This window comes from Pseudoliparis swirei, chromosome 11, assembly GCF_029220125.1.
Source record: "Pseudoliparis swirei isolate HS2019 ecotype Mariana Trench chromosome 11, NWPU_hadal_v1, whole genome shotgun sequence".
Taxonomy (NCBI): Eukaryota; Metazoa; Chordata; class Actinopteri; order Perciformes; family Liparidae; genus Pseudoliparis; species Pseudoliparis swirei.
The window spans coordinates 18,693,677-18,718,329 of record NC_079398.1 but is presented as its reverse complement, the minus strand read 5'-3'; the positions used below and the strand labels follow the sequence as shown (position 1 = coordinate 18,718,329).

The 24,653-nt window shown below is 46.8% G+C and overlaps 1 protein-coding gene across 4 annotated transcripts; it reads right to left on the bottom strand.

Moving 5' to 3' along the window:
* Window positions 1-1,150: 1,150 nt before the first annotated feature.
* On the bottom strand, window positions 1,151-24,540 carry ttbk2a (tau tubulin kinase 2a). Of its 4 annotated transcripts, XM_056425797.1 has the most exons (16): window positions 24,249-24,540; window positions 17,148-17,299; window positions 15,303-15,450; window positions 14,091-14,164; window positions 13,312-13,452; window positions 12,191-12,295; window positions 11,289-11,354; window positions 11,051-11,143; window positions 10,799-10,924; window positions 10,478-10,635; window positions 10,150-10,357; window positions 9,850-10,067; window positions 9,191-9,755; window positions 8,061-8,414; window positions 6,267-7,270; window positions 1,151-5,848 (listed from the first exon to the last, which is right to left on the bottom strand). In XM_056425797.1, the coding sequence occupies exons 2-16, from the start codon at window positions 17,214-17,216 to the stop codon at window positions 5,362-5,364; spliced, it is 3,816 nt and encodes a 1,271-aa protein (XP_056281772.1). In that variant the 5' UTR covers window positions 17,217-17,299; window positions 24,249-24,540; the 3' UTR covers window positions 1,151-5,361. The 4 variants fall into 4 exon arrangements, with proteins under 4 accessions (XP_056281772.1, XP_056281770.1, XP_056281771.1 ...); XM_056425795.1 differs by having other exon boundaries at window positions 10,799-11,143; XM_056425796.1 differs by lacking the exon at window positions 24,249-24,540 and adding an exon at window positions 23,527-23,813 and having other exon boundaries at window positions 10,799-11,143.
* Between the last annotated feature and the right edge of the window lie 113 nt (window positions 24,541-24,653).

The window sequence follows — 24,653 nt, the reverse complement described above, 5'->3', positions numbered from 1 at the left end:
CAGGATAAATGGTCACTATATTATGTGCCTTAAAAAGTAATGATATAACTTAAATTAGTGATATACCTGTCAAGAAAAAAAGTATTATTCCAGCACCCTTGTAACGATACAGAACAAGTCAGATGTCTTAAGCCATTTAGATGGTTAAAAAAGTAGAAAATAAATGTAATCTTTGGTTCCTCTTATTTAAAGCTGAAGTTATCTGTTTGTTCATGGTGATGTTTGTTTAGTGGAGAATGTTCCTTGGATAAAATGTTTGTTCATTGCCCACAGATTACGTATTAGGAATAAGATTAGAGAGGTTTCCTTTAAGATTATACGAAGGTTTTACCCTCAAGAAATGTAAAAAACCATTGAGATATTGTTACGTACACTGGTCTACTTGTATTGTATTGTGTTCTGTTTTGGTTTTGTGTTGTTGCTTTGTCTCCCCCTCCTGTTGTCATTCTCATACTTCACAGACATGCACACCTGGTTCCAGTCATCAAATCATCACACCATTCCCTTTTAAATAGTCCTGTGTTTTGTTCAGAGTGGAGCTTTTGTGACCACCTCTACTGTTTAATTTGGTAGCAGCCTACTTTTTGTTGTGCGCACAGGGTCAATGAGGATAGGTGAGATACCCCGGGGTTTACATTCTACATACACGTAGGTTTACGTGTTGGTAATACCTCAGGTTAGAGTGAGCACCACCCACTGTACTTTTTGGGTGCACAGCACCTGTAAAAGGGGGGGGACGTGGGTTTTGTTATGTTCTTTTCTTTGGTGCCACTGACAGTCCTTGTTGGTCCCTGTGTTGTGCTTGTTAATAAACCCTTTTTTATATAACTTTGTGTCATGAATTGGTGTGACCGCACCCTCACTTAAGTAAACCTGCTGCCCTTATGTTGCGTCCCACTTCGAGCCATCAGGAGGCGTAACATAAATATATTAGACTTTTTGCACAGGTCAAATCTGAAAATTTGGGCCAAGTCAGTTTGCATGTCTGACTGTAAATGGAGCCCTCCTTAGTTGCTCTTCCATTTTTACATAAATAAATATTTGTTTCTGTCCCCAGGTATGTAATTGGGCTTTATAAATACAAATGACGTGACAACAAAATGTACATAAGACATGCAACATACTTTTTTGCTGTTGAAATTCTGCCATGTTGAGGTATTTTGGTTGAATCTTTATTAAATTTGCAGCTTAAACTGATATTTAACTCCCTATACATTTTGTTCAATCTGAGATGGCGACAGATGATAAACAAAACAGTGCATCAAATTAATAAAAAATAACTAGACAACTGACTATTATAACCTTTATGTCCAGCGGCCAACGTTTCAGGATTTAAAACAGAAACCTTTCACAAGTTTCTGTCTGCATGCGGAATGAGTATTTTATTTATAACCAGTTTATAAAAATAAAATACAAAATAATTTTAAAACAAAAACAAAAAAAGCACTGTACAAGGCATTGATATGATACAAACGATAGAATAAACATAAATAATTACAGTTATATACAACGCAAAACTCCCACGTGTTACATTCTTTCCTTGAGACTGTACATGTCAAAAAACAATGACACAGTACCACACAAAATACCAACCATTAAAAAAAATCCTGAAAATTGAAGTCAAAATGATGGATGGGGAAATTAGCATATGTCACTATAAATATTTGTCGTCAAGTATTTATAAGTAACTAACCAAAGCTTTCATTAGTTTATATCTTACCTTTCAAAATAAAATAAAACGGCTGGTTTGTTCCGTTGGCCTCTGTAAACACAAATTCCCGGCGAGCTACTATAAATATGACACTTTTCTATGAGCGGGCCACTTTAAAGAATGACAAATGAAATCTCATCTGGAGGGTACCACTAGTATTACAACCTCACACCACGTATGTGTAATAATGATTTTTTTTTTTAAACCTGGAAATCTGATTATCTTTTAGAACCATCAGCACCATTGAGTGTCTGCTCCTCCTCCTGTTAAGAGTATAAGTTATAGTGTTACAATCATTTTTTTGTAATTAAATAATTATTTCATATTTTACAGGTATATATTTAAAGGACTTTGAAAGCTCGAAATATCTCGAAACGAGTGAGTTAAAAAGGAGCAAGGAGGATTCGAAGATTGACTGCGAAACATGTAGAAATTGCACGCCCCCGTGTTTTGAGTGCATGCAATTATCACAAATATACAAACACACCTTGAATGCAGCACTCTGACATCCCCCCCCCCCCACACCCCATTTCCACCTGTTAATTAATTAAATTGCTTCATGATGTCCAACACAGACAAGGCTCAGACATCCCTCGCTATGCACAGAGGGACAGAGGGGCAGAGAGGAGACATTAAGGCCACTGACTGAGTGAACGCTGTCTGCCTTCAGGATGAGTCATCAGAGCTGCGTCTGCATGAAGCGGCACACGTTCAAATAATCACTGCACGCTCCCGTGTTAGAACCGCAGCTGCAAAATCTCTGCAAAAATATTTGGCAATGTGCAGCCATGTCTTGCTGGAGGCTACACACAGAAACATGAAGGTGCCATCTGGAACCGAAAATGGTTCTTCAGAGAGATGCCGTAGAAGAACCATTTCTGGTTCCACAAAGAACCTTTCAAACTAGGGCTCTTTAAAGAACCATTTCCTTAGAGTTCTTCAAAGAACCTATAAAGGTGTCTCAAAGAACCTTAAAAAATGGTTATTTAAGGCACCATTTCTGGTTCCACAAAGAACCTTTCAAACCAGGGTTTCTTAAATAGTTCTTCAAAGAACCTATAAAGTTATCTCAAAGAACCTTCAAGAAGTGTTCTTTAAGGCACCATTTCCAAAATGGTTCTTCAGTAGATGATGGTTCTTCGTGAAACCAAAAAGCCTTTTAAAGAACCATTTAAGAACTATTATTTTTCTGTGTGTATAACTGCTATTATCAACTGGTGCGTTTCCCTTTATACGATACAAGTGCTTAAAACTCAGCATAGTCTTTTCTCCTTTAGTAGTATTTTTCCACGTCAGTTAGTTGCACTGATAACAAAACAAAAAAACTGTCCGTCGTATTCCAGCGACGCAATAAATACCGGGTCAGTGCAGGAAGTGCAGAAAACAGGCGGGAAAGAGAAAATATGTCGATTTAAAAAAGTAATGAAGTCATAAAATAAGATAAGACGTGTGGCGAGAAGTGGTACACACTGCTTTTTACTCACGAGTCGATGGTGTGTGTTTTTTCTCTGTTGTGCATGCAAAGTGTAGCAGTGGAAGGAAGCTGGAGCTATTGCGCAATATCTTACAGGCAGAGAGGAGGTTGTGGAGGAGAGTGTCAGTGAGGAATCCTAGCTAAATAAAAACACAAATAATACTCTGATTCCTTTCCCTTGTGCACAAACGTACCGTATGTCATCTTGTAAAAGACATTCTGCAGGCGCAGGAGGAACAAAACAAAAATTTAAAAAATCATTCTTGCACATGGGAAGCATAGAACATCATTTTGGTGTGAGAAGTATATCAGGGTTCATACACATGTTGGCCAATGGATTTCCATGACTTTAAACCAAATGTCTATGACTTTAAACCAAATTTCCATGACTAAACATTTTGTGAAATCTTGGTGTATACACGAGTATAACTTAAATTACACTACTGAGACAATAGTTTGATTAAAATAATTATATAAATATTTATTATTTTAATCAAACTACGTAAATGAAAATATGAATATAAAACATTTCCATGACTTTTCCAAAAGTAAATTACATTTTTTTCCAGGTTTTTTCATGACATACGAACCCTGTATGTATATTTATATATATATATATATATAATATATATATATATATTTATATATGTACATACATATATATATATATATATGTACATATATATATATATATATACATATATGGCCTCCATTTTTCAATATAGCGTTTGACAACATTGTTGTTTTGAGGTTTGAGATTCACATTTCTTTCAAGGTTTTATATCTCCAACGCTGACACAGCAAAGACAGGTTGTACTTGAAATATATCCTTTTGTGTGTGTGTGTGTGTGTGTGTGAGTGTGTGAGTGATTACAAATAGTAGCTACTCAAGTACTGTTGCTCAAAAAAAAAAGAATACTGGTGAAAAGGGGCGTCGTTTTAAACCGCTGGCACAAGTCTGTTCTTTGTTGTCTCGTTAAAATCAAAGTGAATCCATAAACTGCCCAAAGTGCCACAAGGCTGCGCTGAGACATCCGCGTCTGAACATTACTCGTCAGTAACGTACCTCGTATTGCTACGACCGAATATCCACCACGAGTCTCACCTGTAAATCCCCCCTCGGCAACACGGTAGGCACAAGAAGGCGTGCGTCCTCACTCACTCGACGTGATTGATTGTATTTTTTTTTTAAAGGGGGGGGGGGGTCACTTTGGAGCAATCCCTTCCCATTTTAAAACATTTTAAAACTAATGCGAGTGACACACAAACAAAAAACTCACATCCAACAGTCACGCGGAGGAGGGTAGGAGTCGAAGAAGCATCAAAATAAATATCTCAAGAGCTACAACTGTACAACAAATTCTGGCTTTATGCATTTTCACATTAAGTAAAATATAATACCCTGCCTGCAATCTCCGAATGCAGAGGAGACAACCGAGTCAACCTCAGGCCCAATATTTAATTTAGTTAGTGATTCAGCTCGACTGATATTCAGCATCATCCAAGTGCATCAATACCGGGGATGAATAAGTACTATTGTATTACCGTGGTGCAGGATGCATGAAGATAAATAAACAGGGTTAGGATTTATTTATGTGCCCCTAACTATTGATTTACATATCATAGTCCTGGCTGCATTGGGTCAAACTTAGCCGCTGCACTATTTAACTCTACAACATGATAATATGAAGACAACGGAGGACCCTGCCATGTCCATATCGCTCTAATAAGTTCCCTTAAAGGGACACTCCACTTACACATGAGGCTCAGACTGGGTGACGCACTTTAACAATGAGCCTTCATTGTAATCTGGAAGGGGTTTGAAAGAAGTTGTCATTTATGTTATCGAGTTGCATTCTGGGAAATGGAGTATCCAACATTTTTGGTACTTAACGAACTAAGTGGGCACATCTCTCTTTAAAATATGTCTCGTAGTCCAACAACTTTTATGATAAGTGCGGTACTAATTTGCCGGAGTGCCCCTTTAAAAGCTGGGCACGTAAATGAATGAACCCATGTGCAAAGAGGAGGAAGCGATGGGAACGATGCGGGAAACAGAGAGACAAGTGGAAGGTACCGACTGACAGCTGGGGGTGGGAAAGAAAAGGGAAACCTATACAGGAAGGACACTGCGGTCTACCCCATCACAATAAGAGTCGTCCCATGGGGAGGGCAACTATCTGCTCGGCTTGCTGGAGCACTTGCCCTCTCGGCTGCAGGCTTTGCCCCTGGACAGGTGAAAGGGCCCGGTGCGAGCCTGGCGGCTGCAGCACGTGTCCTGGTGGTGAGCGTGGAAGCGGCGTGGAGGAGGCGAGCCCGAGAAGCTGGGAGGCGAGCGGCTGCGTCCGATGCATCCCCCCCCTCCTCCACCTCCTCCTCCTCCTCCCCCCTCTCCTCCACGGTGGTCGTGACGTGAGGGCGAGGAGCTGACGGAGCGCTGCAGGGAGGAGGCGCTGCGCGGGGAGGCGCTGGAGCTGCGGTGGTGGTGGTGGTGCGGAGAGCTCGTCAGACTGCAGACGCCCGGCCTGGAGCCCCCCCGCTGGGCCGGAAAGCGGTGGTGGTGGAGCGGGGAGCCGCCGCGGGAGCCGTGCATCAGCTGAGCGAGGCAGGTCAGGAGGTCCGAGTCACTGTTGTTGCCGGCTCGGATGCGGAAACGGCGAAGCCTGAGCGGGCACACAATGCACGAATAACAGCCAAGTCATGGACCAGGAAACAGGTGATACATCCCAATGAGTTAGAGGAGAGGTCATGAGCATAAAGACTGGAAACCAGTGCCGAGCTAGGCTAATCCATCGGGCTCTTGTTTTATATTCATCATAGAAAGCAAGAAAGCAAAACAAATTACATTTCTTTAATCTAAAGAATCAACAAATTACAGTTGTCCGGTGTTTTCATAAATGTATGAGAACAATAATTAGATTCAGTGTAATTTGCCCGATATCACAAATTAGCCTTCAAATCTGTACACATACGACATCCCTGACCTTTGACCTCAGCACATCGGATCAGGAAAAACTGGTTTGGTGAATTTCGTAATTTTTTTTTCTTATATGTTGATTCTCAAAAAATTCGACAAATTACCTGCCCTCCGCTGTGGAGCGGCCCGGTGGCTTCCCGGGCGGCGGGCGCGGCAGGAATTGGGCGGCCAGCTGCTCGGCCGAAGACGATGAATGGACCGGACGCGGGATCCGGCTCTTGCGGGACAGCGGGCTGGAGGAGGAGGAGAGGGATGGAGCATCGTCTCCCGCCTGGCGGTCGGAACGGGAGCCCATGAGAGAGTCGTCGTCCTGAGAGCGGTCCGAGGCGGAGGACAGCGGGTCCCGGGCGAGGGAGGAGGCCGCCATGGGGAAGCCGCCGCCGCCGCGCCTGTCGGAGATCGATGGCGAGGCGGTGGGAGAGGGGGCGGGGCCTTGATGGTTAGCTTTCTTCTGCAGGAGTTTCTCCTTCGCGGACCCCGCTGGAGGGAGCTCCAGCAGGCTGGAGGGCTCCAAGACTGGGATGCGACTTAGCCTCCGGGTGGGGTCCTTATGGGGGGCGACCGGGGAGGACACCGGATCGGGGGCGTGGTCCACTTCTCTACTGACCTCCCCCCTTAGCAGAGGCTCTGTGGCACAGAGGGTCGGTGCAGAATCCTTCCCGGGGTCTTTCAGCCGGGGGAATGCTCCGTTGCTCGAATCCCTTTGGCTGCTGACAGGAGGGGAGAGGTGGCCGTTGGCATACACGGGGCTGCGAGGAGAGCGCGGCGAGGAAGGAGAGCGCGGCGAGGAAGGAGAGCGCGGCGAGGAAGGCGAGCGCGGGGGAACCGAGCGAGGATAGCGTGGGGAAGACGCGCGGTTGGAAACAGGGCTTTGAGCTTTGGTGTGGATGTCTCCATTGACCAGCAGCTCAGCCAGGGGGTCTGTGTGTGTCCCCAGATGGGTGAGGACATGGTCCTGGGGGGAGCTGATTTCTGCCGTGCGCTCCTGGACCAGCTCAGCCTCGGCAGCGGCGGCGTCAGCCTCGCTGCGCCTCTCCAGCAGGAGGCACTGTGGCGCACTGTCCGATCCTGACTGGAAGGACAGCCCAGAGGGACGCTGAGCTGTCAACTGGAGGGGGGAGGAGGGGAGGGAAGAGAAAGACACAGGGGTGTTATTTAAAAAAAACATCAACCGCACTAAGAGTGGGAATAATACTCTCATTGCCAAGAGCCTGTTGCTGATAGACTACAACATGTCGAGTTGTGCTGTAGTTCTGTAGCAAGAGCCTGATGCAGATGTGTGAAAAGAGGGAGTGTTTTTATAAATGTGGGGTAATAAATGGTGATTAGGTTTGGCAACAGCATGCAATACCATAGCTACCATTATCAGACCGAAACACACACAAGTGCCATGGGCAGTGTCAGTCAAGCTGTGAGTACTAAACCAGCAAGTAGGACAGGAAACGTTCACGCAACTTCGCAGGGGGCTTCAGCGAAGAGAGGGTGAGGAACAAATACAGGGAGAGAGAGAGAAAGAGAGAGATAGAGAGGACAAAGACGATCTGAAACAAAAGAGACCATGCAACCTGAAGTCATGACTCGACATTCCAAAAAAACACACATGCCACAATCAGACAAACACACACAACCCCCCTATTCAGATCACAAGGACACATCTGACCCATGCTCTGTCTGGCCTGCACACAATGCCCCCCTCATGGCTTTCTGGAGAGATCTGCCTGACAACAACGACAACAATAAGCAAGCCAACGGAAAAAATAAACAAAGAAGTAAAAAAAAAAAGCAACTTAAACAAAACAAAAACAAACAAAAAAAGATGTGGACAGCCGGAGGTTTGCTACTGACGTAGAGGAGGCCGAATGGAAGCTTTTAGGAGGTGGCGATGGGCTCATCATCACCTGCTGAAGCTGGGCGCGAGTGATGCGTATGACGGAGGGGAAGTTGGCGTTGACGGCGCCCGGCGGGATGGCCGGCAGTTTCCTGCGAGTGGGCGAGCGGGTGGTGCCGGGGGTGGCGGTTTGGTTTGGCGGCAGCGGCAGGGAGGTGTGGCAGCAGGAGGAGGAGCAAGAGGAGGGGCGCTCCCGCCGCTGCGGGTCCACGGACTGGCTGCGCCTCATGGCCGCCGGGTGGCGCGGGTGTAACGGGTCCGACAGGGTGGTCAGGAGTGTGTGAGGGCTGGGAGAGAGCAGAGGGGTGGGGCCGCACGTCCGGAACGCCACCTCCTCGGGCAGGGATGGAGGAGAGGTGGGGAGCTAGAAGAGGGGAGGAGGGGAGGAGAGAGGAAGGGTGAGGAGTGAGACTGGTGAGGGAGTGAGAAGATGGAGAAGGTATGGCGGAAGAGGCAGGACAAGCCTGATGTTGAGTTGTTTTGAACGGGTAAAGCGACTGGCGGGGGAGGGGAGAGGAATATTTTGGGAAGGCCGTATACATTATCAACTCGGAGGCAGTTGTTCTGGTTGTAGGAGAGAAGGAGGGGGGAAGGTTATTCCTCCTGTGGTGTAAACAAGCTGATCAAAAAAACTGTGTCAAGGCCATTTATGCTGATTGGGCAGGATTTCGGAGGGCTGGTTGAAGGTTATAAAAAAGTAACACATTTTTAAAAAAGGAGCAAATTAAAGTAATTTAAACTAAGGAAACCAAACCATATTTTTGCAATTAAATAATTGAATATGTGAAGTAAATAAAAACCAAAACACACATAGCGAATGTCTGCAAATAAGATAAAACTCTGCGTGATATTTAACGCAAATCAATGTGCATGTCAAAGCCATGAGCTCTCTTTCACCCCCCACCATGCTGTGATCTGATAAGGAAAAGCTCTGCAGTTGTGACACATATATATATATATTTTTTGTTACAATCAATAAACACAAAAGCGAATAAGCCAGAAAACATCGAGCAGTAACATCTGGCTTTAAACAAGATGCAGCTGGTTTAAGCATTGAGGTTGAGGCTAGATCTCTTGTACAGCTTTACAGTCGCTCTCATGTCGATGTTGTGAGGCGGCCTTCAGGTGAAAGAGTCTTACCTGAGTGAGAACGCCCTCAGCCAGAGCTTCAGCCGGGCTGGTGGGGGTGACGGGGTGCAGAGCCCCCGCGAGGCCCACGCTAAGCTCCAACTTGTCCACTTTTGCACTTCCCTTGGAGGACGTCGTGCTTTCCTGTTGAGCTTTGCCGGGGTTAGCGGCGCTCGGGTAGCCCCGCCCCCATCCGGGTGACCCCGGCTGGAGCACCTCCGGCTCCTCGTCCTCCGCCGAGGGGCTGTCGGTAACCTTTGCTCCCGGAGAGCCGCCGGGCCGCTCCACCATCACCCACTCCCTCGAGTCAACGTCCTGCCTCCCGGAGCTCAGATTGAGGGCCACGAAGCCTCCGCTGATGACTGCCGCCCCCTCCCCGTGCTCCAGAGATCCACAGGAGACCGGCTTAGGAGAACCACCACCACCACCACCACCGGACAAGATCTCCTCATCGTAGTGCCAGACCCTATCGGGATGCTCCCCGGCAGGTTGGGCTTGACCGTGAGTTACCGGGATGACAACGGCACCGTCGGGCTCCGCCTCCTTCTCCTGGGCGCCAAGCAGCTGCTTCCCTGAGCTGCACACGCACACACACACGCACACAAGACAGATGCAACCACTTTGTTCTAACCTCGGGAGAATTGAGAGAAACCGATGCTCGAGAGACGTACCAGGCCTCCAGGAAGCGCTCCGGACTGGGCGTGGCCTCGAGGGCGACCCTCCGCTCCTGCTCAAAACTGTGGATGTTGCGGAGCTTCCTCAGCAGGGGGCCGTCGCGGTCTGAAGCCGCCGCCTCGGAGGGCAGTTTGACCGGGGAACCAGGCCCGGGATAGGGGCTCTGGTGTCCATGGTTGCCCTGGTTGTTGCTGTGGTCCTCCTCCGTTGCCCCCTTTCGGGAAAGCAGGAAGAGTTGTTAGCGGGTTTGGTGTCAATTTTCCGAGAGCGCTCGCGGTGCCGGGGAGCGACGCTACCTTCCACACCGCCGACCGGATGCGGTTGCGGTTGCGGTCCAGCTCCTCCCAGACGTCGGCCTCCTGGTTGCGGTGCGGGTGCAGGGGAGAGCCCGGCAGGCGCTCCGGAGCCGGGTTGTTCTCCACGTCGCTGAGCTGCTCGTCCTGCAGAACCTCTTCTGTGTTTTCCCTCATCAGGTCGCCGGGAATCAGGGAGGCATTCGCCATACTAGGGGAAGGGGGGGGGGGGCATTGTTTTATGTTTGAGGCTATGAAAAAACTGGAGTCACAGCAGGAGTCTATACGTTCCATACTGGCATATATAAGATAAAGAAGAGTTGTGTGGTACCCCATGTGTGCCGGAGTGAGGCGCGTGTGATGCTGCGGCGTCGTGGCAACGGCGATGATTGTCAGAGTGCCATCGGAGCTGGTCCGCTCCCAGTCGTACGGGTCATTCTCCACCACGTTGTAGGTTTTCATGCTGTTGTCGAACACCGACATCAGCAGCTGTGACGACACCAAATGAAGACATTTATTTATTTTTAAAGGCAGAAATCGACTTTTCTAGATCAAGCATCGCACGCATTTACTAAAACATCGGATTAAAGCAACGCTTGGCGAAACATGTTTTATTTATTCTTCAAAGATCTCATTTAGACCCGTGTGTCACCTGGTACTCCGGCTTGGTGAAGTAGTCGAGGCTGGAGATGTGCTCCAAGAACACGCCGAACTCTGCCGGCAGGTGTTTGAGCATCAGGCGATGGTCGTAAGTATCCTTCAGCTTCCCCACATGTTCCTGGGACACACACACGCACACACACACAGACACACACACACACACACACACACACACACACCTGTCACAGCTCATCACCCAGCTGCTTAGTGTCCGTGAAGGTGAGCGATTATCGGCCGTCCTCACTTTGTCCTTGATCTTCCTCCACGGCAACTGACCGACCAGAAACTCCACCAGCATGTAGAAGAGGGACCACAGGTCATCGTGGCGGCCCATCTCCTGCACAGGCACACCAGGGGTTGAGTTATTGTTAAGTCAATCGTCTTCAAATGGTCAACTCCTGTTGTACAAAGCGCTTACATGGACGCGTGTGTGTGACGGCGTCACTGATTACATAAGAGCTGCAGGGTGGAGGGACACTGACCTTATTCTTGTGTGCATTGACCGATGCGTAGCGGACCGTTCCCCTGAACCCGGCCACTGGCCGGGGCTGACACATAAAACAAGAAACAGACATCAAAAAAATGTTTACTGTACAAAAAGCAAAAAAAGGGATTAAAAGAAGATTTATTTTCTATTGTAGGAGTCCAATTCTGGAACAACGTTGAAATGCATGTAAGAAGGGTCAACTCATTTTTGGTTTTCAAAAGGATTATTTATAAAATAATTTGTGTGTGATTGAACCATATGTATATGGAAGATGTATGTGTATATATATATATATTATATATATATATTAATATTATCAAATAAATCAGATAATTAATATAAAATAAAGAAAAATAATAAAGAAATACATATATATATTCTTTAACTTGTTATTTTCTTTGATATCAAAATAAATCTGATAATAAATATAAAATAAAGAAAACAAAAATATATAAATATATATATTATTTTTTATTTTCTTTATTATTTTTCTCAGGTCAGATAATTAATATAAAATAATGAAAAAGAATAAAGGAAAACAATATTTTAAAAATATATATACGATAAACACTATTTCTGTGAGAATTAAAGACTAAGAACTAAGAAATATATGTTCTATTTCCATTTAGAGCAAAAACTGTCAATGCTTCTACGCATGCACATCAATTCATATTTATCATATAAGGAAATAGTTTGATTTGAGTGAGATTGATCACATTTTATGAGGAATTTGAGTTTGTCACGATCAATTTAAACAATGTAATTATGTATCACGATATGATTCTTCATGTTTCCATTCCACTGAAATCCTTATGAATTATCACCCGGCCCGTTAATTCATCAGCGTTGAGCAGCGTCATGCTCGGTAACGACTCGGCACGCGAGGAGGACGCTCACCGGCCGGACCTCCTGGCACGAGTTGGTGAACTGACGAGCCAAACCGAAGTCCAGCATGTAGCAGGTCCGACACGTGCTCGGGAAGCGGCCCATTGCGAAGTTGGACTGTGAGACAGGAAATGGCGGTTAATGGGAATAAATACAAATAAATGTGTTCCTGTGCTAGAATTTAATGTAATACATACATTAGATATATATGAAATAAAGAAGAGTTTAATACTGATGATAATCCTAACTTTTATTTTGAAGGCCAATGCTCATCTCTAACAACGACATTTAATGCATTTTTTTGGTATTGCTGTTGCCATGGAGAACCACCATGAATTCAGATTATTCAGGTCATTCTGGGCCATTCCATCACCCGCTGTGACCTCAACCAGCTGTGACGTCTCCGCACCATCGAAAAAATAAAAGTCGCTTGGTCAGCATTGTGTATAATAATTAGTCAGAGGAGTAATTCATTAAAGCTGGTGGGAGTCATGGGGCAGTAATGGCTACATGAAAAGGAATGAACTCACTCAGAGTTACCTGTGGTCTTAGCATTTGGTTTTCAGGAATGCTCAGAAGACAAGAGCATGTTTACATTAAGCTACATCATGGGCAGCCAAACAGTCACAAACTGCCCGGAGTTGAACAGAGTTGAAGCCGGGTAACGAAATTGTCACGGGAGTATTAGGGTGGACCCAAATGCACGACTCAGGAGACAGAACTGGAAAATAATTTACTTTACTCCAAGTACCGGCAGGAACAAAACGGACGGGAACAGATAAATACGCTTTGTAACCCTGGAGGGCTTGGTCAAGAAGAACACAAAACAATCTGGCAGAGGACAAGTGGAAGTGAGGGAGCTAAATAGTGAGGGACTAATGAGGGGATGGGCTGCAGGTGAGAAGGGCGTGAGGACCAGGTGAAGGTAATGAGGGACTAACGAGGGAGTGATCAGAGGCAGGTGAAGGGAGTTGGACTGACGAGATGGGAAGCAGGATCTGGAATGACGTGATCGTTAGTGAGACAGGATGAAAACAACGAATAAAAAAGGAAGGTATGGAGCTAAACTGTTCCAGAAATATGAAACCAAGCAGTGCAGAATCTTCTGCCGCCTCCAGCTGACCGCGACTCACCGGTTTGATGTCGCGGTGCAGGAAGCCCACCGAGTGGATGCTCTCGATGGCCTCCAGCATCTGTCGGCCCAGACGCAGGGTGGTGCTGATGCTGAAGGTTCCCCGGGTCATGCTCCTCCTCAGGTCAGCCAGGTTGCGACCCTGAGAGAGAGAACATGGTACGAGAGTTAAGTCTGATGGATCCAACAGCGGGGAGTGTGTCTCACACATGTCACAGAAAGAAAGAAGAGAGACGGATTTATCTGGTTCTCTTTGAAACCAACAGTCTAAAACACCCCAAAATATCACATTTACATTTATACAAAACAGAAGAAAAGTAAGTCCTAGTTTTAGAAACTACAACAAGCTAATTAGAGTTGCAGCTAATGGTTATTTTATAATTTTGTATCCATTTATCTGCAGTTTATTTTCTATAATTGTCCAAAAATAGTGTCCCAAGTTTCTTAAAGTCCAAGACGGGAAGTCTTTAAACTAATTTGTGCCATCTGAAACAAAAGTTTATTCATTTTTAGAATTAATTCATTAAGAAAAATAAAATAAAGCAGGCAATTTACCATTTTTGCATTAGAAATTAATCATTTATCAAAAATCTTTAGGCGATTCTACTTTTTGTGTTTGACTTATTGCTGGAGCTCTAAAGCAAATGTTGAGCACTTTGGTATGATAGATTAATTTAAACAATTCATCAATTATCACAATTGTTTTTCAACCATACAATACGCCTGCAGTTAAAAGTTAGAGCTCGTGAGGCACTGCTAGTCTTGTGCATGTCGACCGACCTGAAGCTCCATCACCACGTAGTTGAAGCGGTCGTTGCGGCCGCATCCCACAAAGCGGCACACGTGGTCTTTACCTGGGAAACGAAAGATGAAAGAAGAGTTTCAGGAGGAGGAGGAGGGGGAGGAGGAGGAGGAGGAGGAGGAGGAGGAGGAGATGAGGTCGCTCCAGTCGCCTAAAGTCGGCAGCATCATGTGAATTATGATGACGTGCGTGCTCATATTTTCCCGTCCTCTACGGCATCACCGCCGTCCCTATGCGACGACCTCGCTGATTTATAGGCTGTAGCACCCAACACCATAAGCATGCATTTTCCTTGTGCATGTGTGTGTGTGCGTGTATGATGAAAGGTAATTGCTGCACTGGCAGCCGGACTGCAGGCCGCACCCCACACCCGTCATTCAGCACGCAGTGCATGCAAACCGTCTCCATCACGACCTCCACGTTTAAAAAAACGCTACTTTTTAAGATCGCCGAACTTCTCCGGCGACGTTCCCCGAATGAGCCAATTAAAAGAAACAAAAAGAAACACAGAAGAAGCTATTATTAGCTCAATCTGAGACTTCTTTTAAGGCCCTTGATTTGATGTTTGCCCTTCAGAGCTGGGCGGGGCTCAGCAGTGTTTTGTGTGTGTGTGTGGGGGAGGGGGGGGGGGTCTCAAGTTACATGCCAGTTCCCTCAGGAAGCAACAAACCCGAGCCATTAGACGGCAAACATGATCCCGGCACATTGATTTTCTTCTCAGGAGGTTGAGAGAGAGAGAGAGAGAGAGAAATAAATTAATAAGAAGGCCTGGTGGTCAAAAGGCAGGAAGGAGATAGGAATAAAACTACCCCGCCCCCCACTCCCTGGAGGAGCTCTCGTGTGTCTCTGCTGTGAGACGTTGGGAGAGTCCGGCACACTAACATCTACTTCCTGTTTCTGCCATCTGAAACTTTTTGCATTCCAGACTCCGAGTCGGATGATCTATATTCTAGAGAGAAGATTCTCTGATTCTGCACTCGGGCCTTCCCGGTATGTTCCACGAGCACGATACTTCCTGTATTGATCCGCTTCTTTCCCAATTTCTTTTTGTCCGTTTCTGTTTCATCAATCCAGGAAATATTATTGACATTGTAAATGTGGTCTTAGCATTGTTTTTCCAGAATGATCCAGTAGGTCAACGGGGCCAGAAACCAAATCCACCAGAATTCATTTCTTTTTTTTAGACTCACCCTGGAGCTTCTTGAGCACGGCGACCTCCATCTTGAGCACCTGTTTGGGCTGCTGGGCCGACTCCACCTTCAGCGCCACGCTGACCCGCGTCAGCATGTCCACCGCCTCGTAGATCTCCCCGAAGCCGCCGCCGCCGATCTTCTTGGCCTGGAGGAGGAAGATGATGATGATGATGATGATGATGAAAAGCCGCATTAGAAAAAAAAACATTTAACTACCCCGTGAGTACAGAAAAAAAATGCAAATGTTGAAATGTTCTAAGAAGCTCCTACGAAATGTATCCAGAGAGTTTGAATGACAATATCCAAATTGTATATATTTTTTTAAACTACCATCCTTTTTTTCTTTTTTATGAATAACTAATTGTGAAACTTCCATTTTTGGTTAACAGCAGGGATGCAACAAATACTTTATCTTTATTTCAGATTAATTCAACCACTATTTTCTTTTTATTAAGAATGGTTTGAGCTGAAAATGCCAGAAAAAAATGGAAGTTCCTAATTATAAACGGTCCAAACCCCCAAAACACTCGGTTTACCATCACAAAAAGAACACACAAAAACAAAGAAGAAATGAAACATTTGAGAAGCAGATAATATTGTGTGACTAGATTAAATATATAAAAGACGCAGAGTTCATACACATGTTGACCAATGGATTTTTAAACCAAATTTCAATGACCAAATATTAGTATAAATCTCAGAGTATAGAGTATACACCTAAAATGACACAACTGGGACAGTAGTAGGATTAAAAGAATAAATATGTATAGAAATGTTTATTCTTTTAAATCAAACTGCGTATATTAATATATAAATATTACACATATCTATGACTTTTCCAGGCCTGGAAATAACCATTTTAAAATTACAGGAATTTTCCAGGTTTTCCATGACCATATAGGAACCCTGAAAACATCAGAATAGTTGCGGATTATTTTTCCTTCTGATAAATAAATTGACTTATGTCTTCAGTTCTATCTGATATTCCACTTATCTACATTTCCTGTCCTCCTGGTGGCATTTACACTGACGAGGGACAGACACCTTGTTTCTCTACGCCTTCTTTCTTCATTTCACTCCTTCAAAATGCCCCCAAACACTTCTACCTTTCAACTCTCTCCTCTCTGCACTAGCGGAGCTTTAATTATCCCACGTGTCCTTCACTGTCCTCCACACACGCACACACACGCACACACACACACACACACACACACACACACACACACACACACACACACACACACACACACACACACACACACACACACACACACACACACACACACACACACACACACACACACACACACACACACACACACACACACACACACACACACACACACACACACACACACACACACACACACAAGGAGCTCAAGTCGTAGGATTAGATGCAGCGTTCTTATGTAACTCCTCAGTGAGGCAGGAAGTGTTGCCAGGTTGCCAGTAGGGAATAAAAAGCCCCACATGGCGCCCGGGCTGGCACAAGCAGTGAGCGGCATCGATTCCCCGGGCTGCTGCTGCTGCTGCTGCCTAGAGCACACTGCACCGACACAAATAGCTATACAGGCTATTTTTGGATCTCCTGTTCTGCAGCAGCCCGTTTACCTGGACAGAGAGAGAGAGAGAGAGAGAGAGAGAGAGGCACACAACCCCCGACCTGTCCGTGTAACAGGTTACCCAGAGGGAGGCGGGACTCGCTCATTGTGGGATAAACAAAGGGAGATGTTGTTGTGTTGTTTGTGTACGCGGAGGCCGAGGCCCGAAGCGGTCGGCGCCGACGGGTGCCGGACGAACACAAACGGCCCCATTGTCGCCCCGAATCTGAGCGCCGCTTACCACTTTCCATCGCTCCTTGACCAGGGAGAGCACACTCAGGATGTCCACTTGCTCCACGCCGCCGCTCATCCCGTCGTCTGTGGACCAGGGACGCTGTCCTCACCCCCCAAACCCTCAAACTGGGCCGGGCATTCGGGCCTTGATGGGGAACCCTATAGGGAAGACACACAAAAACAGAAATTATTAGGGACAAATTTCAAGGAAATCGGTTATTCTCAAAAGTCTTAAGTCATCTATTGTCATTTTTCCATTTGTGGAATGTGTAAACAGTAAACAACTACAACAACGACAAAGAAAATTTAGACAACATGTAATTTATAAATCAAGAACTATAAAAAAAGACGTGGAGTTGATGCTCGTCTGTGTTAAGCTGCAGCATCTTGAGATCATAGTTTCATGGAGATTTTATGAAGTTAAAAACACACAAAAATGGCTGTTTTTTTGGCTGTGTGTGTGTGTGTGCGCGCTCCATGTGAAAGTTTGTAAAGTGTCCCCAGTGGAGAGACAAAGTTGAAGCCCCCGGGCTTAATGGCAGCAGCGTGGTGATACTGCAGCTGCCACACCTGCTGCCGGCAGCTGCCTCTCCGGACCGACTCGGCCCGCCCAATCACGGGCCAGCGTCTTAAATTACAACAAAAAAAAGGGCTTCATCTCGATATCGTTTTCCACCGCCATTTATCTTCCGTGTGTCGACAACCAGGGAGCAGCGCGGATGAAGGGAGAGAGCGTGTCAAATATAATGAGGCGAATGTTGCATCTAGTTGTGGGAGATTATCATTATTTTAAATAATGATAATAATGTATATATATATATATATAATTTAATATCCAATCACATACTACCATATATTTTGTATGAATACAATATTGAACTGAATTAAGTTTAATTGATTTGCTTCCAATAGAGTTTTACTTGTATTCTTAATTCAAGGCATAGGAAACGTGAAGTAACAACGTAAAAGTCCAATTAAATAAATCTGATGCCCAAAGATAACATTGGTACCACTTTTTGAAAAGTCTATTATAAAAAGGATTCTAAGTTGGCTAATTATTTTCAATGGTTTGTTAATAGTTCATAAATAATGCATAGACGCTTTTTAGATCTGTTATAAACTAAAGACAAACCCCAAATGGTGAAAAAATATATTCTTCAAATATATTCTGTTCATAAATAAAAAGAGCATCAAGTCTGCAGTTACATATGTTAAAAAATATGTTATTACATATGTTAATAAATATGTTAAAAAAGGTAATTATTTTTCCAAAAGCTGAGTAACAAAAAGAGCTAAAAAAAAGATATCTGTCCTCCTGGCAGATTTATTTTCTACCTGGCATGATCCTCTAAGGAGGCAATCAATCCCATCATGCACCAGGGCGAGGGTTTGGGCGATGGGAGAGGGCAAAGCGTGGTGAGATAACAACGAAACGACGAGCGTGACATGTGACCCGGGGGGTTGAAATCTCTTCTTCAGACATATTATTACTATAATATTATTATTATAAAATATTATAAAAAGTCTCAGAACTGTCTTAATGTCTAGATTTGTGTGACTATGAACGACGTTTCTATGTAATTTAATGCATCTGTACAACACATAACATGTATATATCGTCATAAACAACAGAATATTCCCTTCTTTGGTCAACAATATAGTTGAACTCATGTTATTCCAGTGGAGAGCCTTTTATAAACCAGTAAAACATTAAGAGAGTTACACACTAAAAAATAAAAGGAATACATTTGTAAATTCCTTTTAAAAACCAATGAAGATTGTGTGCTTTAAATCTGCCGAGGGACACCATGGAGCTTTAGAGCTGAACGCTAACGTCAGCATGACGCTCAGAATAACAATAGCATGCTAATGTTTACCAAGGGCACTGTTAGCATGTTAGCTAAAGGAAACATTGGAGGCTAAATAGGATGTCATTTTGGTTTTTTAAGGTATTTGCATATAAACCGCAGCACAAATATGACCTGACGACCCCAACGTGTGTGTAGTTCATCCTATAAGGAGAACATGGAGGCGAGCACCGAATCTCATCGCAATCCACACAATATATGTCCAAATGTTGCACACAAATTCACACAGCTAGTGAAAACATAAGGAGATCAATAAGATGCATCATGAATAGATGAAAGTTTCCCCGTTTCAGACGTTTCACATTCCCAGAGGAGACACGAGGAACAGACGTTGAATTTTTGGTTTTTTTTAAGGCCAAAACTCAAGCAAACTTCTATAAAAGTCTCTTTCTGGCACCAGTTTTTCTCCTGATGTGCAAATCTTTCTTCCAGACACATAGAAACCAAGTGAGCGCTGTGGTATTATGATATTATATTATCAGTGAAACGAGGGAGACTCGCTGTAAACACGGATTTAATAACCTCTGGAAGCGCTGTGCCAACGGCTGCTTGTTTCAGTAGTGGCGTTTTGCTTTTACCTTATTGTCTTTTTTTGCACTTTTCCTCTCTCTTTCTTTTTCTTTTCTTTCACGTTTGTCTTAGTTACGGTCGGACACTGGACCATAACTACTTTTTTCGATACTTCTACTGTGGCTTTTGTTCACTTTGTCGTGAGTATCGGTGAGCCGCAGCATAACAATGACTGGGACCGTCGTCTACTCGCGCGCTCAGCTGATCGCGCTGTGCAGGCCGAAGCTTCTGCCTGGAGACAGACCTGTGATCCCGCTGGAGCTACGGAGAAGGGCTCGCGGCTGCAGATCTGGCGTCAAGCGGAGGGCTAAAACGAGGAGATACAAACCCTCGGTACCGTCGATCATAACGGGGAACGTGAGGTCTTTGGCGAATAAGACGGATGAGCTCGGCGCGCTGGTAATGACCGAGAGGGTCTTCCGTGAGAGCAGTCTCTTGTGTTTCACTGAGACGTGGCTACACGCGGACTATCCGGATCACAGCGCGTCTTTGCCCGGCTTCAGGACTGTTCGGGCTGACAGAGACGCTACACAGAGCGGTAAGAAGAGGGGGGGCGGGATCGCTGTTTATGTGAATGAACGGTGGTGCCACCCGGACCATGTGTGCGTGAAGGAGCGCTTCTGTAGCCCGAACATTGAACTGTTGGCCGTGGGGATGCGCCCGTACTATTTGCCGAGAGAGTTCACGTCCGCCATTTTGGTTGTCGTGTACGTGCCGCCATCAGCTGACGCTGAGGAAGCTGTGGACACCATCCACTCCACTGTGTCTGCTCTGCTGAATCATCAGCCTGGAGCATTCATGGCTATCACTGGTGACTTTAACCACACCACATTGGATAAAGCTCTGCCAACCTTCCATCAATACATAGACTGCCCAACAAGGAACAATAAAACTCTGGACTTGCTGTATGCTAATACTAAGGATGCATACAGCGCCACTGCCCTTCCCCCCCTCGGCAGGTCTGATCATGACCTGGTCCGGCTGACACCCAGGTATGTTCCTCTGGTGAAGAGGCTGCCGGTGACCACCAGGACTGTGAGGAGGTGGTCTCTGGAGGCTAATGACGCTCTACAGGACTGCTTCGAGTCAACGGACTGGGATGTGCTGTGTGGACCGCACGGGGAGGACATCAACAGTATGACCGACTGCATCACGGAATACATCAAGTTCTGTGAACACACCACCATCCCATCACGGACTGTGCGCTGCTTCCCAACAACAAGCCCTGATCACCAGGGACCTGAAGGCGCTTAACATGAAGAAAGCTGCTTTCAGGTCTGGAGACAGGGATGAGCTGAGGAGAGTCCAGCGCAACCTGAAGGTGAAGCTCAGGAGGGCAAGGACTCCTACAGGAGGAAGCTGGAGGCCAAACTCCAGCTGAACAACACAAGGGAGGTGTGGTCTGGCATGAAGCAGATAACGGGCTTCAAGGTGGGAGGAGACAGCCAGGGGGCACCCTGGAGAGGGCCAACGAGCTGAACTGTTTTTTCAATAGGTTCAGTTCACAGCCCTCCCCCCTCTCCTCCACACATCACACCTCCCCACCACCTCCTCCCCCTCTGTCCCCCCTGCTGAGCTGCACATCCACCGAGCCCTCAATAACAATGGGCTCCTCTACCCTCCCCCCTCTCTCTGTGGCGACTGACCAGGTGAGAAGACAGCTGGAGAAACTACACCAGCGCAGAGCTGAAGGTCCTGATGGCATCAGCCCCAGGGTCCTAAAGACCTGCGCCACCCAGCTGTCTGGTGTCCTGCAGCGCCTCTTCAACCTCAGCCTGAGGCTGGGGGAAGTCCCGGTGCTGTGGAAGACGTCGTGCCTGGTCCCTGTCCCAAAGAAGTCAACACCATCTGGCCTCAACGACTACCGACCGGTCGCCCTCACCTCCCATGTGATGAAGGTGCTGGAGAGGCTGGTCTTGGCCCACCTCCGCCGCAGGTGAAATCATCGTTGGACCCTCTGCAATTTGCTTACCAGCCTCATGTGGGAGTGGACGACGCCATCATCTACCTGCTGCAACGAGCTCAGTCGCACCTGGATGGAACCGATGTCTCTGTGAGAGTCACTTTCTTTGACTTCTCCAGTGCATTTAACACCATCCAGCCGCTGCTGCTGAGTGAGAAGCTGCGGGTGGCCGGTGTGGACGCGTCCACCATCTCCTGGATCACTGACTACCTCACAGGCAGACCACAGTTTGTCAGAATGGGCCGTGTGCTGTCTGGAACGGTGGTCAGTGATGTTGGAGCCCCACAGGGAACTGTTCTGTCTCTCTTCCTCTTCACCCTGTACACCAGTGACTTCCAGTACAACACGGAGTCATGCCATCTGCAGAAGTACTCTGATGATTCTGCAGTGGTCGGGTGTATTAGGGATGGACGGGAGGAGGAGTACAGGGCAGTGGTGAGTGACTTTGTAAAGTGGGCCGATGAGAACCACCTGCGGCTGAACGTGGCCAAGACCAGAGAGATGGTGGTGGACTTCAGGAGGAAGGCGACAGCTCCTACACCTCTGAGTGTCCTGGGAGTGGACGTGGACATGGTGGAGGAGTACAAGTACCTGGGCGTCTCCATCGACAGCCGACTGAACTGGAAGGCCAACATCAACGCTGTGTACAAGAAGGGGATGAGTCGACTCTTTTTCCTGAGAAAGCTTCGATCCTTCAACGTGTGCAGCAAGATGTTGGAGTTGTTCTACCAGTCGGTTGTGGCCAGTGTGCTGCACTTTGCCATTGTCTGCTGGGGGAGCAGCATCGGAGCCGGTGACCCCAGCCGCCTTAACAAACTGGTTAGGAAGGCTGGCTCCATCATCGGCTGCCAGCTGGAGCACCTGGAACAGGTGGTGGAGAGGAGGACGTTGAAGAAACTGGTGTCCATATTGGACAACCCGGACCACCCTCTCCACCACCTCCTACAGGGACAGAGGAGTTCTTTCTCCAGACGTCTCCTCACGCTCCGCTGCCACAAGGAGAGATACAGGAGAACATTCCTGCCGACGGCTATGAGGCTCTACAACAGTTCACCTCTTGCCAGATCACCCTAACCCTTCTTATATTTTGTGTTTTGGTTTTTTTATTCTTGTGTGTTGCTGCTACTGACTCGACAAATTTCCCCTTGGGGATTAATAAAGTATATATCTATCTATCTATCTATCTTAATAACCTCTGCTTTGTTCCGGGTGTCCGAACTTCAAGGTCAACCCCACGTTCCCGTTGTTTTCCTTCTTCTATGGAGCCGGGAAAAAAATATGAGTTCTGTTACATCTGAGCCATCAGAACACGACGAGACATTTCTTCTTCTTTTTTAAAGGACGAGTGAGTCGTTTGAGACGGCCGACATTCAACCTCCACTAGGCCTGAAGAGTGAGAAAAGCCCCCCCCCCCCCTCCAAAAAAGCCACTTCTCCGCTACAAGCATGGACACACACTGCATGGCTGCACACACCAGGCGGCCTCACACTGTGACGATAATCTCACACCTCACAGAGTGCCTGCTCTTCCTCCTCCTCGTCCTCTTCCTCCATACGAACCACCATCAATGAATAAATAAGAAATACAACAAAAGAAGGAGGAGGAGGAGACTTGGGACCAGACGTTAAACCTATCTATAGACAACCGGCTCTTCGTCTCATCGCGATGAATCACACTTCCTGACCCCTCCTCCTCCTCCTCCTCCTCCTCCTCCCCACATCTCCACGCTGCCGCCGATGCTGCAGTGCCTTTTTTTTAAATACATCTGCTGACTGCAGCTCGTCGTCCCCTCTTGCCCTCATGAGAGCGTCATGAAATGTCAATGAGGGAACCCGTCACCCAACACAGCGGCCCTCCTGGAGATGTGTTGTCTGTAAATATTGACAGAAAAGCACTCACCCTATAAAGCAACCTTGTGCACACACACACACACACACACATGTGCAACTGGCTGTCGAATGAGAATAACTTGAGTGTAAAATCACATTGTTGTGCCTGATCCCAGTGATGTCTGGCTCAGTGGAGACTTTGTTGGGCTGCTGCCGGATGAAATGAGGGTCTGGTGTGCCCTGGAGAGGAGCCAGCGTGGGGAGGCCCCTCCACACTCCAGTCACAGCTTGGATGAAGCCATCCAGTCTGAACAATCTGTGAAGGACGAGTGTGACTGTCTCTGGCATAATGACCACAATGGAGGATGCACTGCACGTTAAGAGCAACTTTAAAATGTGCAGAGCTCAAAATCTAAGTGTATAACATATTAAATAAATGTTTTTAAAACAACCCTCTGGTCCCGTTGTTTCCACTGGGATGTGACAGGTAGCTGCAGCACCATTACGTCCATGTGTGAAGAGCCAGCTGTCATGAACCGCCTGCCCTCCCCGCAGTGGACACGGACCCGGTGCGCGTTGCCGTGGAGAGCTTTTTATTGCATTAAAAGCACAGCAGATTTACTCAGGCGCGTGCACGCGCATTTGGCCGTCCACACCACACAGGCCACGCAACTTCATCATCATCTCGCCATGTCCACCGCGGACGAGCGGTAATAACGCTGTAAAAGCGATGTCAGCGTGCAGGATGACCAAAGTCAGCGCGTGTGTGCAAACTGCAAAGCCGCGCACGCGAGCATGCGAGTCGGGTGTTTATAGGTGGTGGGTGGGTAAAGAGGGGGGGCGGCACGGGTCGGCCCTCCGTGTTTCTGAATCCTTACCTCGGGTCTTTTCTGCCGATCCTAGATCCAAAAGGAGAGAGCCGGGTGTGGTTACAAAAAAGCCTGCACGTTGGAGGGCGGCGGGGACGACGTCGAGCGGAATCCCATCGCGAGCGAACCCGCCATGAAGAAGAGTGTTATTGTCGTTAGCAATTATTTTTGGTGGGAGAAACAAGTCCGAGTGCGATCCGGCCGTCCCTCTTTCCTCTCCTAACGCCTGTCACCTCAGCATCTCTCTCTCTCGGTCGCTGCGGATCCGTGACGTGCCGCCTCTCTCTCTGTGTGATGATCATCAGCCTTCCCTGCGCGCGCGAGCCCGATCCGATCGCCCCTCGCAACAAGCCTCGGGAGCGCGCACCGGGGTCTTTAAAAAAAAAAAAAAGAAGCTCGTTCGCAGGCGACGCG

Coding starts and splice junctions, on each gene's coding strand:
- ttbk2a (XM_056425795.1), bottom strand. CDS start 17,216: ATGAGCGGCGGCGTGGAGCAAGTGGACATCCTGAGTGTGCTCTCCCTG. Junction 11,355..12,190: donor CGTGCCAGGAGGTCCGGCCG/GTGAGCGTCCTC, acceptor TTTATGTGTCAG/CCCCGGCCAGTGGCCGGGTT. Junction 10,068..10,149: donor TCCGGTCGGCGGTGTGGAAG/GTAGCGTCGCTC, acceptor CTTTCCCGAAAG/GGGGCAACGGAGGAGGACCA.